The 15284-nt window shown below is 39.3% G+C and overlaps 1 protein-coding gene across 3 annotated transcripts in view; it reads right to left on the minus strand.

Annotated features, from left to right (window-relative positions):
• Positions 1-15284, minus strand: part of sgsm1a (small G protein signaling modulator 1a) — a 29066-nt gene that overhangs the window by 12104 nt on the left and 1678 nt on the right. For all 3 annotated transcript variants that reach the window (XM_028034557.1, XM_028034558.1, XM_028034556.1), the window contains exons 3-11: positions 9677-9752; positions 4742-4904; positions 4334-4486; positions 4177-4244; positions 2788-2933; positions 2309-2446; positions 1492-1616; positions 914-981; positions 639-802 (exon numbers count right to left, since the gene is read on the minus strand). In XM_028034557.1, coding sequence (XP_027890358.1) covers positions 639-802; positions 914-981; positions 1492-1616; positions 2309-2446; positions 2788-2933; positions 4177-4244; positions 4334-4486; positions 4742-4904; positions 9677-9752 — 1101 coding nt within the window. The remainder of the gene's footprint in view (positions 1-638; positions 803-913; positions 982-1491; positions 1617-2308; positions 2447-2787; positions 2934-4176; positions 4245-4333; positions 4487-4741; positions 4905-9676; positions 9753-15284) is intronic.

Here is a 15284-nt window from a genome sequence, read left to right on the forward strand (position 1 = left end):
TGAATCAGCCCTTTTGTTCCCTTTGGTTAGCGTTGATGTTCAGTTTGGAAGTCTCAAATGGATCCAATTTTTTTCTAATGGTTGACTGAGGAGGGCTGACGCTGTTCCGGTCACTCCTGGGAAGGAAGGTTACTCATAATTCCATGTTTTATCCATTTGTAGGTAATAGCGCTCAGTGTGGTTCGCTGGAGTCTCAAAGCATCATAAATGACTTTATGACCCTTTCCAGAATGACAGATGTCAATGACTGTCAATATTTTTCAAAAAAACCCTCCATTTTCTATTTACTCAGGTTACCTTTGTCTGGTATTAAAATGATCTTGGTTATCTGTAATATTCAAGTGTGACAAAAAAACAGCAGAAACAGAAGAAATCTGTATGGTTGCAAATATTTTTTTTTCACATTAGAGCAGAAATGACAAGTAAATCAGCGGAGTTGGGACAAATGTGGCTTAACTAACTGAGAGGGAACTGAGCACACAGTCATGTGCTTGAGACAATTTGTCCATATCCAGACCCAAAATCCCATTCTTATAGATTTTTAGATCAGATAATCTTTGTTTGCCATTGTATTCATGCTTCCTTTAAGGATCCCAGCTGCAAGTATTTGCATTGTGTTTTGGAAAGACGATGCTGACCTTTCCCCTCTGGGACCAGAGAGGAGGGTCCAGCTGTCCGTGAGGGAGCAGACCGTTCTCCAGACAAGACAGAAACTGGAGCAAATGTCCTCCTCTGGGGAAGCGAAGTGGAGGTCTTTGGATCCCATCCTGACTGACTAACACCACCGTCCCCCCACTGTCCACTGCAGGACACAGATGTATGGCAATCTAGCAAACCCTTCACACTGACAGGAGATTATCAATATACTGCAAATAATCAAAGTAAGAATGAGATTTTAAGTAAAAGCTCATACCTTGTTGATGGCAGTGCAAGTACACTATTTCCTCTAAATTGATTGTCATGGCATAGTCCCAGTATACACTGAAAAACGACAGAAAAGCAGGCAGTCACTGAAGCAACGGCCCTTTCTTTATTTTGCACTCCAGGTTAAAAGTAAGAAACAAAAAAACTATAAATGGTTCTTTAAAATCAGAATGAAGAAAAAGCAGCCATCAGCCCAGCAGCATGCACATCAACAAGCCAGGATTGATTATTTTGTTGATGGAAACCATGTGCAGGTGTTAGACGCTAACATGGTTTTTTCTAGTTTGATGGAGCTCTGACAGTGTTGCAGTCAATAAGCCATGAGGTTGGCTGCTTGGTAAGCTGAAAACCGGCTTCATCAGATCACCAGCAGTAACTCAGAGCACTGAGCCCCCAAGCACAAACATACTGCATTATTCAGCAGAAGGGTGTTATAAAAACAGCACAACAAGTAAAAAAAGGCACTTAGCATGTTATTTTTTTTCTTGGTATGAGCAGGAGAACAGAACAGCAATTATATAAAATACTGATGCATTTTTCTATGTTCAGAATGAAATTATTTCACACCTGCGTTCATAGTCCAAGTCTGCAACAGACCCGTTCATGAGCTGATTGGGCGTCCACTTCAGTGTCATTATGTCAGCAGTTTGGTGCAGAGAGAGGTAACCTGGGATAGCCTCCATGTCATCCCTCTACAGTACAGCAGGGGCAAGATGACAGAATGGTCAATAAACAGAAATCAGTAGAAAATGGGGGACATAAACATATCACACTGGGATTATGTGGGATTACAAGTGGAAGAAAAAGCATACAAAGTTTTAAAATATCTCCACAAATAAAAATCTGAAAAGAATGACATACACAAGAGCCACTAGCAGCTCTGGAGCCACAGGTTGCAGACCTCTGTGTTAGAGGGGTTCACTGCAGCCACGACACAGAAGCAGATTAGAGCTGATGGAAACATGGATGGAGCTAATTAAGGGGTCAGAGCTGTAATGGTATGATCAAGATGAAGGTACTTAGATCTGATAGAATGACCCAGTCAAATCATTCTATCTATCTTTGGCTTGAAGATTGCAAGCCGAAGCTCTCTGTCCATTCTGACTGAGCTACCGCTATTTTCCAAAGATGAATGCTTACGGATTTCAGCTTTAAGATGTGTACGTTTGGTAGAGATAGAGTAGAAAAAAGGTTTTCAGCTTTTTATTTGTGAAATATTTTTAGAGCTGGGCATCATTTTTCATTCACAAAGTAATTATTCACTACTTTTTGTTGCTCTATCACATAATTTATCAATGTAAAATGACAAAATGTGAAACATTTTAAGGGAAATATGTATATGTATAAATAGTGAGATGCTGTATATAAAGCACCACAGAGTTACCGGTTGCACCAGCACATTGTTCTTGCCAAAAAGCAGCGTGGCCCTGCTGTTCTGATGAAGCGACTCCACATATTCTCGAGCTGACGGGGAAGGCGACGGGCGCTCATCCATGCTGCTGCTGGAGTGTCGCTTCTGGATCTGTGCAATCACAAAACACACCGATGACTCACACTTCCTTGTTCATGTGCATCAACAAAGCTGCCCTCATGCATCTTGTTTTCCTCCAAACACACATTTGCAAATAGCTCCGCGGCACACGAACGCGTCAGAGTTTGTGAGATGGGCCGAGCTGACCCGCTCTACTGACAGCGTAATGGGTGAAAATGTGCGAGATGCTCTCTGTTCCTGCTTCTGTTATGCACTGTGCTTCACTTAATGCATCTCAGCAGTGAATGTCTGCTAATGCAGCTGATTTATCAGGATAAAATCTGACACTTGGACAAAAAGGCTAAGAAGAATCTCTCAAATTTCATACGCACACACAACGCGGGTCTCTTGGTGGGAGAATCCTGCCTGCAGATGCCACTGTGGATGCGATGTCTCTGAACCAACTCGTCAGCAGACGGGTCGGTCCAGAAGTGATCAGCTGTCTTCATCTTTGTGTACTCCAAAGCACAGGGTCCAACTGTCAACAACGAGACACCGAGGGGAAACACAGTCTTCAGATAGTCTTAGACCTTCCAAACATTATAACCCAACTAAAACAGAGCAGGAGAAGTAATTTAAAATCAAATAGATTTTCTAATATTTTCAAATTGTAGCCTCATTGTACAGATTGTGAAAAATAATTCATGAACATTCAATTCTGTGCTAACATTTTGATGCCTAACCTTTTTTTTAAAAAAAATCATTGGACAAGACTGTGATTTAATTGGAGTTGAAAAAACAACAGGGAATATTTTAGCTGAGAATAAAGTTAGGACAGCACGCCTGCCTGGGGGTTTTCTTGCATGATCAGCCCATTTCAAGTCACCCCACAGAATCACAGTTAGATCTGGGCTTTGACTAGGCCTTAAACCTTTCTTAGTTCTTCTCAGCTAGTACTTGCTGAGAAGAACTAGCTGGCTAGCTAGCTAGATTCAGCTTTAATTTATTTTTATCGATGGTTTCACATGTTCAGCAAGAGACCACAGACATTGAACTGGGAGATGTGCAAGGAGGAAACAGTTGTCCTCTGAGAAACACAGGAAGGCCAAACTAAAGTTTATCGGAGAAAACGTGGACAAACATCAAGACTTCTGGAATAACAGATTAGTATAAAACTGATTTGTGTGTGCACCAAAACAAAAGCCATAGTTGAGACATTCTAAATACTCCTCCAGCTGTGAAGCACAGAAGTGGATGTATCATGGTTTGGGGTTCTTCGATGCAGCAGGGCCTGACCAGCTGAAAAATAACCTCCAGGAGAATACATGGCCATTTGTAAAAAAGCAACAGGAACTGGACCCGCAACATGATAATTACCAATATGTACCAACAAACACGGCAAGTACTACCTGAGAATTAAGAAGCATAACATCCTGGGTCAAGTCAAAGCTCAGATCTTTAATTTATTGATATGCAATAGTCTGTTCACTCAGGAGACCCATAAAGCTGAAGTATATATAATTTTTTTTGTGTAATTAAATCACTTTCATTTTCCAGAGATAAAGAATTAGACCAGACATCAATATTTGAGCATGTCCTAGTAAAGAACTGAATAATGAATGTCTAAGTGGTTTCAAATGAATGCACATTGATAGAATTTAAAGTAGCAATCAAATGGCTCCAACTATAACATTTCTCTCGACTTAAAGCCCTATTATAACAGTCCAAGGTAGGAAATTACATGTAACTACACAAATATGCTCCTTTTCCTGCTTCATTACCTAACAGCGAAGCCAGAATCGGTCCATCCACAGGGTCCATCAGAATAGCTTCTTTCTCATAGTATTTACTGGAAGAAAATAAGTGCAACTTTTATTTTTCTGAACAGGAACAGAAACCTTTCATCCCACACGAGGGTGGTTTGTCCTCTCAACGCACCTGCTGTTCTCCACCAGGTAAAGGACAATCCTGTCCAGCACTTTCTCAAACAGAGCCGTCCTGATCCACAGGTTCTTGACCCCAGGAGGGTTGAGGCTCGGCAGCCGGGGCATCCTGCGAAGGCTGTCTTGACTCTGCAGGCTTTGACTTCGTCTGCAGAAAAATAAAATCAAACAACCAATTTTTTATTTGATTTTTTTTTAAAGTACATTCTCAATTTTCTCTGCATCTTGCAAACAAGACGAAAGACTCCTAGCCCCCAAATTATTCTGACTCTTCAATAAAAAGAAGCTTCTTCAGAAAATATGTAGTTGCTTTCATTGTTCAAACAATCAAACAGGCTTTGTTGCTCTGCTTTGAATTCTGCTGTGATGTGTGAGGAGAGGCTGTGACGCATGCGTCGCTCACTTTGTCTCCATGACCTGCTCCAACTCCTGGGCCTTCCTGCAAAACTCCTCCGCCGGGGGGAAGCTTTTGCCCACCTTCATGAAGAGCGCTGCTATCTTGTTGCTGCGCAGAAAGCCAGCCGCTCGCCGCTTGAGCCCATGCAGGACACATGCCTCCACCGCAGCTGTGTGGACAGAGAGTCTTTTCTTTATTAAGGTGTAATCTATTAAAACCGAGCACCAGATGAGTGGAGAAGTAAAAGAACAAATAAAACCACTAATTATCACTAAAAGATAGTTATATTACTTGGTGTATTTCCTGTGTAGGGAGGTTTTGCTCCCTCCTCTTGCACAGTACAGTCATTTAAAGCAGTGTTTCCCAAACCTGGTCCTCAAGGCTCACTGACCTGCATGTTTTAGATGTTTCCCTGCTTCAACACACCCCATTCAGATGATTGGAGTTCAGCAAAAGCCTGTTAATCAGCCATAAATTGAAGTCATGTGTGTTAAAGCCAGGAAATGCCTAAACCATGCAGGGCAGTGTGCCTTGAGGACCAGGGTTGAAAAACACTGAGTTAATGTACTGACGGGACTCCCTTCTCAAAGCTGCTGCAATCGTTATTACTTCTGCATTCTTCAGCCATATTTTTACCTTCCACTCAACTTTCCATTAATATACTTACAGTAGAACTGACTGTGTAAATAGCTTTTTTAACAACAACCTTTGGCAGCCTAACCTTTTGTCTGTTGTACAACAGAAGTTATTGTATGGTAATAAAATAACTTTTTTGTATTAAAAATCTTTTTTCTTGGTCTTAACTAATATTCAGCCATTGTGAGAAGCTGAATTTTGGGCTCCAATTAGCTACTAGCAAATCAGAAAAATTAATAAGCATGCATCAGTCAATGTCTAATTAGTCCATATAACAAACATTTTACTTGTATCAATTTACTGCGACAAATTACTTTCCAAAGATGTTCTAGCTTTTTGAAATGTACTTGTGATTTGGATCTTTTTTGTACAATAAATGCACCCATTTTCAAACACTCACTGAGAGATCGTTTAATAACTGATTTCAGTAATGACAAAAGTTACTGTAATTATGTTTTCTTCCCATATTCATGCCACATAAATTAATAATATTGCTACGTATATAGGTCAGTATAAGTCTCAGTAACAGGATGCTCCAGATGAAGACATGTTGACACATTTTACTTTAACGTGACGTGGACCGGACCCTGTTTCCTCCCCAAGTTGACGTGGCAGCGCCTGGTTGCTGTGTTGACATTTGAATTTTCTGTCAAGACTAATCCCTGTTCACATGGGGTCAGGGGGAAAGGATGGGGTTACCATAGCAACCCTTACTGATGGAGTGACGGAGCTTTGGGAGAGACGGGAGGGGGGCAGAGGCAACTTGCGAGGATCACGATCTGCCTCGTTCCACCGTCACCGCTTCAGCAAACAACTTCTTCCTACATTCTGCCGCTCGTTTCCGTAGAAGTCTTCTTTTCCCATATTTTTTCCTCCTCACTTGTCCCTCCCTCCATCCTGGTATCCCATTATTATAAGAGCAGCGAGATAAATGTCAGAACAACGAGCCTTATTAAAAGGTCTCCAATTATATTCCAGCTTTGCTACTCCCTCATCATCTCCTATAAGTGGTCTCAGATGGCAGAAGTACAACCCCTGCTGCTTTTTAAAATCTGTCTCTCCACTAAAATGCGGAGAGGATTCTGGGAATCTCCAGGTCTGCTGTGAGATGAAAAACTATGAATAACTAAACTAAAGTAAGCACAAAGGAATCAGAACACATTTTTATTATTTTGGTGCAGGAGTTTATCGACTAAAACCCACAAAGAAATCACCTTAAAACCATAGCTGCAGGTGAAAAGGGACGAAATGCAACATGTGAGCAGGATCAGTACCCACCTGACAGAAACATCTAATTCAGTAAACCGTCTCTAATCACCCTGTATCTGTGGCAACTAAGAGTCTGACAGACTGATGTCAGTGGCATGTAACTGACCAACACTTCACTCAGAACAGCAAGCAAGGCAACAGCACAGCATTTTGCAATAAAACAAACCCTGATATAATTACACCATATTTACCAGAAACAGGTCCAGTACAATACAAGCATTGGTTCTAGTTTCTGAAATCAAAAACACACCTTCACATTTTGCAAATAAAAAGTCCAGAATGTACAGTGGCAGGTATTTGTGATGGGGGAAAAAATGAGATAATGATAAATCATCACAAATCAAAACTTTGACAAGGCCATTACGGGAGGGAGTTTCAAAAAACAAGAAAGTTGCACAGGCTTGTTTGCATTAGTTTGTACATCCTTCAATTAATACTTTATTGAAGCGCCTTTTGATTTGTCTTTCATCTGTTTTTCTTGGATTTCCCTCACATTTGCTTACTTTCATCCCTTAAATGCAGTAACAATTTGAAGGAAGCTCAAAAATGGATCTCACTGCACAATGTTATCACTGATAAGTCAGGGAAAAAAATTAATCTCACAGCATTAGATGCCATGTGCCTCAAGCAAAGGTATAAACGTCATTCTTCACGTCTGAATTCTCTCAAGACAGCTGGTGTGAGCAAGCATAACGTCTTCACAGCTATTTTCTGGACTCTCCACTTGGACTAAGGCATTGAAATGCAAGATACGATTCTATTTATCTAAAGAAAACATCTAGACCTATCTTCAATAAATCTCCTAGTGGGAGAATGTGCTATGGTCTGAAGGAATCAAACTGGAACGTTTGGACCACAGTCCCCTAAAATAGGCTGGATGTGAAGGCAACACAGTATATCACAGAAACAACAGTGAAAGAAGGTGGGGGCAGCATCATGGTTTCTGTAATATTACAGTTTATATGGAAAACTATTAAGAATGGTCTTGATATTTACATTCTGTACATCACATTGGCTGCCCTCTGTGTATTGGAAACATGTCTTAGTCTGTCTACCCCAAACAAAAATGCATTAATTATTGTTGTAAAAAGCGAACACTTTCTTTTCTACTGTGTGGTAACATAAAGAGCATTTTAAATGTTTCATTATGTATGTTTCATTTTTATAAAAGGAAAAAAAATCTAATGTGTATACATGCAGTATATTTATAATGAACTTTTCCAGAGACAAATTTGTTTCTGCTATCAAACACACAAGCAAGATAGGACCTAAAGGAGAGCTCTGGAAATGTAACAACTAAAATGTAGAAATAAATAACCCGAGCTTTTTATGTCCCAAACTCTAAGATTTTTTTTTGTTTCTTCTGAAACATTTTAGTGCCTTTTATCTCAGTCTTTTCCCTCCAGTTTCTACATTTCATTCAGGCTTGTAGTAGGCAGCTCATAAAAGTAGCCATGAACGAGGAGGTTAATGGCTCCCCAGTGAGCGCTTCTCCGATCTTCCACTCTCTCTCATCTCATCTCATCTCATCAACGACTGCAGCCAGAAAACCACACTGGAGGGGTCAGTAGGTGGAGGAGGAAGCTTCGACAACAAAGCAGGAGGAGGAGGGTACTTTTTAAACTGAAGCGTGTCCACCGGATATTATAGCAGAACATGTAGAGCCCTCCATTCAATAGATAATGTCCAGACTGCAGGCCAAGAAATCTGTTGGTGTGGCAACATGAAAGCACTAATGGAAGCACGTAAAGCACGACAGACAGGAAAAATGAGTAAAACAGAGCTTGCAGCAAGGAGTCTTGCAAAATTAAATTTTCATTAGTTACTCAGAGGGAAATTAAACTGGAAAAAAGAGGGATTCAGTGTGAGCTGATTATTGGATTATTAAACCTATGTGGATATAGAAGGTTTTAGGCAGAGTTGCAAATGTTTGACACACTGTGAAATTCAAATAGACCATATATAAGCAACATTATGTGGAGATAATATGTGATAGCTTAAATGGCATTTTAAAAGTTTCTTTTTTTTTACTCTGTGGGCTTTATGTTCCACAGCATGCACGGTAAACTAACAAATCACAAGTTACCCACATCTTCTTCAGTCTGCACCAGTAAATTTAGCGACTTCACACAATTTGACAAGCTTGATGCTACTGCATCTTCACATCAGTAAAGAGCTGATAGACCTTCAGAGACCTGACAGCTCCTCCGTACCTTCACTGGTGCATCTCTTTGCACATATTTAAAAGGTAACACCATGGCGACCGCTCATTTGTTTGCATCACAGCACTACATGCTGACCTGAGTCTGAGTCAAGACAAGGTTTGTGACTTCTCTCACATCTCATTGGGTTTGAAGCGTCTCACCTCATGTCAAACTTGTTGTTTGTTTGCAGACGTGGTTTTTCATCAGGTAAAAATATTAGATTTTGTGTGAGTTATTTTGTTCACACTGAAAATCCACAAATATATCACATTTCCTGTGATTCTCTGGTCTGAGCGTTAGTGTCTGAATGTGGGCGGTGTGTTTTCCATGGTGATCAGTGATTTAATGCTTTGATTTGAACGATGGAGCAATAATTTCATTTTTAGTACAGAAATGTTAATTCCATACAAAAGTAACGGGAAGACAGCTGTCCACAGTCACAGACACCCTCAGCAGGACAAAACAAAAAATGTAATTGCTAGAGAACCTGACTGAACTCAGTGTTAACTGACAGTTGAGTGAAAGGAAAAAGTGTGGCAGAAAATATCCAACATATTTTCGCTTCACTAACTGTAATGTACAATCATTAATAATATCAAAACAATCTGAATACATCTCTTCATGTGTAATAAATTTGGATAATATGAGAATTACTGAAATAAATCAACCTTTTGATTTGATTCTAATTTACTGCGATGGACCCGTGACTATCAGAAACAGTAGGTGGAGGCCATTTTTTCCTAATAGTAGGAAGAGAATAAATATATATCTAAGCTATTTAACTCAATTGAAGCATGATGATAACAAAGTTATGTGATTTTTGAATACTCACCACAAAAGGACACAATATGGCTGCTGTCTTCATGAACAAATTTCCTGGTGACAGCTTCCTCCATAATCTGCTTCACCTGTCAATGAAAGAGGAGACGCTGGATGACTCATTCATTACGATGTCACATCAGGCACAAACAGTCTGAGAGGGGCTTCTTAGTGAGGATTTGACTGAGTGAAAAACACGCTTCAGCTGAGGGAATAATTAGGAGGATTTATTAATGAAAGAGGAGTTTAGCCTTAAAAGTTAGGAGCAGGAAAAACTATCAGCAACTGCATGTTCAGTCTGTGAATGAGTCACCAGCTCTTGTGCCAAGGACCGCTGGGAGATGGAGGTCCATTTGGTGCTAGAGGAGGGCAGTTCGTACATCACAGACCTCCATTTCTAAGCAATTACCATCGCTCAGTGGGAACAGATGATTATGTTGCAGATTAAAATGCAGAAGGCGACTCCATACTTTCTATTAAAAAAAAAGACGATGCACATCGGATGCAAGGAAGCGCTTATTAGTTTGGCTTTGTTGTCGATGTGTCCTTCTCCCTGCTGACCTGACAACTGCCACGCACCACGAGTTAAGAGGAGTGGTGAATCAACCCCTGTGGTGACTATGGAGACGCAACCCAGTGTGGGCACAGCTTTGCAGTCTGGATGGGGAATATCAACCTCCAGACACGGCCACGCAGATAGATGAGCTGTAATTTCCTGCTGAAATTAGTCTGTCCACAAAGAACGCATTACACTGCCAGGCTCATCAGGCAAACCCTCTCTCTACATGCTGGACATGCATATGCCTCTCTCTGCAAGGAAATTTGTGGTCATAATATGTTTCACAAAGTCCCATCAGCCCAATGCACAACTAAGCTGAAATCTAGATAAATAAACAATTTTTTTTATTTCTGTCCATAATCATCATAGACGTGTTGAACACAGCAAGGTAAAAAGTCCCGGTGCAGCTTTCAGAGTTAACATGTTCTGCACTTTGATGCAGGTGCTAACACAAAGGCTGAGCCAAACATGCAGAGACAGCGACAGCCAGCAGGAACACTTCAGCACTCGCCTGACAAATGGTGCTTTCTGATTCAGTCATATTAGGTCAATCAGCAGAGCAGAGCAGAGCATTTAGATCATAAACAGCTGATTCTGTCTAAGCTAATATGTCCTTACAAGTTCCTAATCATGTGCTATTAGACTCAGAAATGGCAAAATGAGACACAAAATGTTAAAATATACACACATATGACCTAAATATGTCAAGATTTCAGGTCAAAGAACATCCAAAGATGACGTGGAAGCAGACTGATTTAAAGTAAAACCACACTTTCATAAATAACTGTGAACTCCTAAAACATAAAACAGGAGGTAAACAAAATAAATCACTTGAATCCCACTGGATTATAACAAGAAAATAAACAAGGCAAAAATATTTATACTTCATCAATTTGTCAAGTTACAAATGCTCGATCGATTCTGTGTCACAGGCCATAACAAATAGTGCAACTGTAAAGTGGAGGAACATTTCTTGTGTTTTTTTTCTAAATTTCTCCACAAAGAAATCTGAACGTTGTGGTGAGCAGTTACGTATATTTAGCCCTCTATATTCTGATAACACTTAATAAAATACAGTGACACCAACTACCTTCAGAAGTCAAACAATATTTAAAGTCCACCTGTGCGTTAACTAATCACAGTATAAACTCAGTTGTTCTTTTAAGGTTTCAGTGGTTTGATAAGAGAACATTAATGAACAAACAGCATCATGAAGACCTAAGAACACAGCAGGCAGATCGGGTCTGAAGTGCCTTTTTCATCTACTACATAATTCTAAACTACTTTACGATTAACGTTGGAATATTAGACAGAGTGTCAAAAATAAATCAGAGTACGGTACATGGCTGCAATAAATGGAAAAAAGGGTCTATCTCACAAACACCCGACTACATACGTATGGAGAGTTTTCTTTCCGAGTGTTGGTATATCTTAAAACATGCAAAAGCGGACAGTGATATGCGATATACATAAATTAAAATTTTATTGAGAAGTTTATTTATTCCAGTTAATTTACTAAGTGATTATCTTGATTATTTACACAGACTGATGTTTTTAAGCTTTCATTTCTATCAGTTATAATGAAGTTGTGCTTTCAGCTGATGAAACAGAAAATTTTGCGTTAGAAAACACCGGAATGTGAGCTTAAATATTTTTATCAAAACAATGTCATAATTTATTCAATATGGCTGCAGATAATTTTGATGAACCAAATATCAATAATATTTTACTCAAAGTAATAGTCAACCACATAACATTTCATGACCTGAAATTTTAGAGAGACATGCTGTTTTTCATAACGTCACAATCTTATTTTTGAGTAAATTCATACTTTTATAGAAAGCACATTGTGCAATACTAACTAACTAACTAACCAACTAACTAACTAACTAACTAACTAACTAACTAACTAACTAACTAACTAACTAACTAACTAACTAACTAACTACTCCATTAGTTAGCTAGCTATAGCAAACCAGCAATGTTAGTTAGTCTTCTCACAGTTAGTGAAAGATTTAATCTGTTTTATCACACTTGTGGAAGCTGAAACTGGCTCAAACTGCACTCCTTGAAAATATTTATTTACTCATATGGCACTGACTAATTAGAGCACAGTCATTAGAAACAAGCAGTGCCATTGTTTATTTCAGCTGCAACAGAAATGATTCATACTGCCAACACAACAGAGACAGCAGCAGTCTGATGAGATGCCTAGCAGCTTCAACTCATGAATATACTGCTAAAAAAAGAAAGCACACACACACACACACACGTGCACGCCCCAACATGTAGAACACGGGAGTCTTGGGTCCCTTAGCTTCCTTTCCTGAGTTCACCTGACAAGAAAAAATTTGATTGATTTGCTCACTTGTGTCCCCTCGTCCCTCTCATCTAGGCTACTGATCAGCCCTCTGAGGAATAAGTCTGGCAAAGCGTCTGTGCGCTGGCAACTTGAGGGTTTCTATGGAGATGTCACGAGTCTCAAAGTGGAACTCTCTATCCAAAAAGATGCATAAAAAAAACAACATTAATTCATCTTTGACACAAATAGGAATGACTGCAGCTCCAACATCAAGTCGTCAGTAACACAGAGCTCAACCACTTCAAAGTCGTTTTCACGTACATTTTGTAGCTAAGCAATGTTTTGGCAACTTCTATTGCAGCAAAGCTGGGTAAATCTGCTCTAACTAATCACTGTCTTGAAACCAACAGCTTTACTGATAAAAGATCTGCTGAGCACTCCAATTACATCCTGTAATAGCAACAAATAGCAGCCAGAGAGAAAAACTAATTTACTAACATCCACCCTTCATTATTCAATGTCGATGAAGAATAAAGGGAGCAAGTAATGTAAAAAATGAAAAAGCTAAGTCACGACTGTTGCGTATGTAAAGCTGATTCATTAGTTTACTAAGATTTTTTTTATTGCACATGCGGGTTTGAGCTTCGTCTTCGTCGATCAGGCAGTTCATCACCTCAAAGTCAAGGCAACATATTAAGATTTTTTTTTAACCTTAAGGAAGGAGGCCATCCTGTTCCAGCAGTTCCAAAATCCTCATTATACCTATCATTCACCTAAGAGGCACAAACAGGATCACAGTCTCCAAGTGATAATGTCTATCCGTGTGCATGATGGTAGTGATATCTGATGATTTCCCTGAGCTTGTTGCCCTGGAATGAATTAATCAACCTTGCATTAACACTGTCCATCAATACACCTCAGTGGCACAGAAAAATCTGTACAACCCTAAAACAAAGAATGAAAATGGTTCACAGGAAGCAGGAAAGTAAAGGGTGCTGCTCTCTTTCACTCACTCCTTTAGCAAACACAGGTGTGCATTTGTGTTTGTTTGTTAAAGCATGATATATGGAAAAGGCAGAGCGTGACACAGTGACACAGGCAGTTCGAGTGAGGCTCCGTACTAAAGACCAGGCAAATAGGAGCTCTTATTCACACCAATTTTCTGCCAGAGAGGTAATTCTGCTGCCGCAGACAGGCTCAGTTCTCTGAATAATGGCCCACATCCAGGTACGTCTGAGCAACCGGGTGGCATAAAACCAGCTTGATGGGGACGGAGCGTAAACACGCAGCATAGAGACACCATATGGCACAGCCCACACCAAGCAATATAACTCATAAACCAATGGAAAATGGCGCAAACAAACTTATTTTTTCATCCACCTTCAGAGTGATCACAGAAAAAACATTAAACAACAGTGGGGCACAGTGGAAATGCAATGGAGAAATACATAAAATATATTAGTTTACAAATGGCTTAAGCTCTTATGTTTCAGTGAGGGTTTATTCACAATTTATCCCACTTCATTTGACCCGGTGTGTTAAAGTTAGTGAAACGATGGAAAATCTGTTTCAACAAGAAGCGTGCATTTCAGTTTTACTTCAGGTTGACAAAAAATGTTTCCTCTATAAAGGGTTAATATTCAAATACCTACATTAGAACAGCTACCATCATAGAGTTGTAACATCAAGCATTGCAGCATTTCATATTACTTTCTGTAAAAAAATATTTAAGCTGGCTACATTAATGTTGTTTTTCACAGGATCACAATGATCATCTTACTATTAATGTTTCCAAATGTGAAAACAGAAGCTACTACGTGGAGACAATGTTTGAAATGTATTGCACTTAAACTCTGCTTTCCAACTATATATTTGGCCAATTGGTTGCATTTCACTGTCCTTTATGCTCACATCTTGTTGAAAAGATTGAAAGGATACTGTGATGAACGGAAGATAAGCAAAATATTGTGGAAAATGCACACAATACTCAGCAGTTATATTCCAGCATTATGCTTTACTGATATCGTGCAGGTCTAATAAAAATCCATCTGGGATCAAAGTGAGCCATTCACACAATGAACCACAATGATGTCGGTCCGTCCACAGACCCAATCTGGCCACAGATGGCTCTAGCAGCTACACATAAACAAGGCAAGAAAATAAAAACTGAAAAGAGTCACTGTGAGTGAAGCTAATTGTGAACAGAGTTTAATCAGAGGAAGGGTCTGGCCTCCACAGATAAGACTGTAAACAGGAAGCAAAGGAAGACAAATCTGACCGAAGCCGTTCCATTTTCATTTAAATAAGGATGCAAATTTAAAGGTTTTGTTAGCCAGAAAAAAATCCTGCCATTTATAAAGCATAAGCAAATGATTTAAAAATGCCGATCCTAGCAAAGATATTTAAGGGAGATTAAAAAGCAGGTTGGAATCTTGCTTTTGCTTTTGGACGTTTGTAAGTAATTTTGATTTGTATAATTATAGTTTGATTCACAATCTATACGAAGCATGGATGGATCTGTACAGATTAGGGTACAGATTCATGTAGTACATCAAGTAAAAATACCACAGTTTAACATTACCACAATATTTATAAGAAAAAATCTAAACAAAAATGTTAAACATTATCTCACTGTTTTGTTTTTAAAACAGAAAACCAAATTACCTCATCTGTACAGTAGAATGATGATACCGTTATCTATAACATATAGCTGTTGTTATTTTGATACATAGACCAAAGCAAAAAACATAAAATAAACCC

The sequence above is a fragment of the Xiphophorus couchianus genome, chromosome 12 (genome assembly GCF_001444195.1).
Source record: "Xiphophorus couchianus chromosome 12, X_couchianus-1.0, whole genome shotgun sequence".
Taxonomy (NCBI): domain Eukaryota; kingdom Metazoa; phylum Chordata; class Actinopteri; order Cyprinodontiformes; family Poeciliidae; genus Xiphophorus; species Xiphophorus couchianus.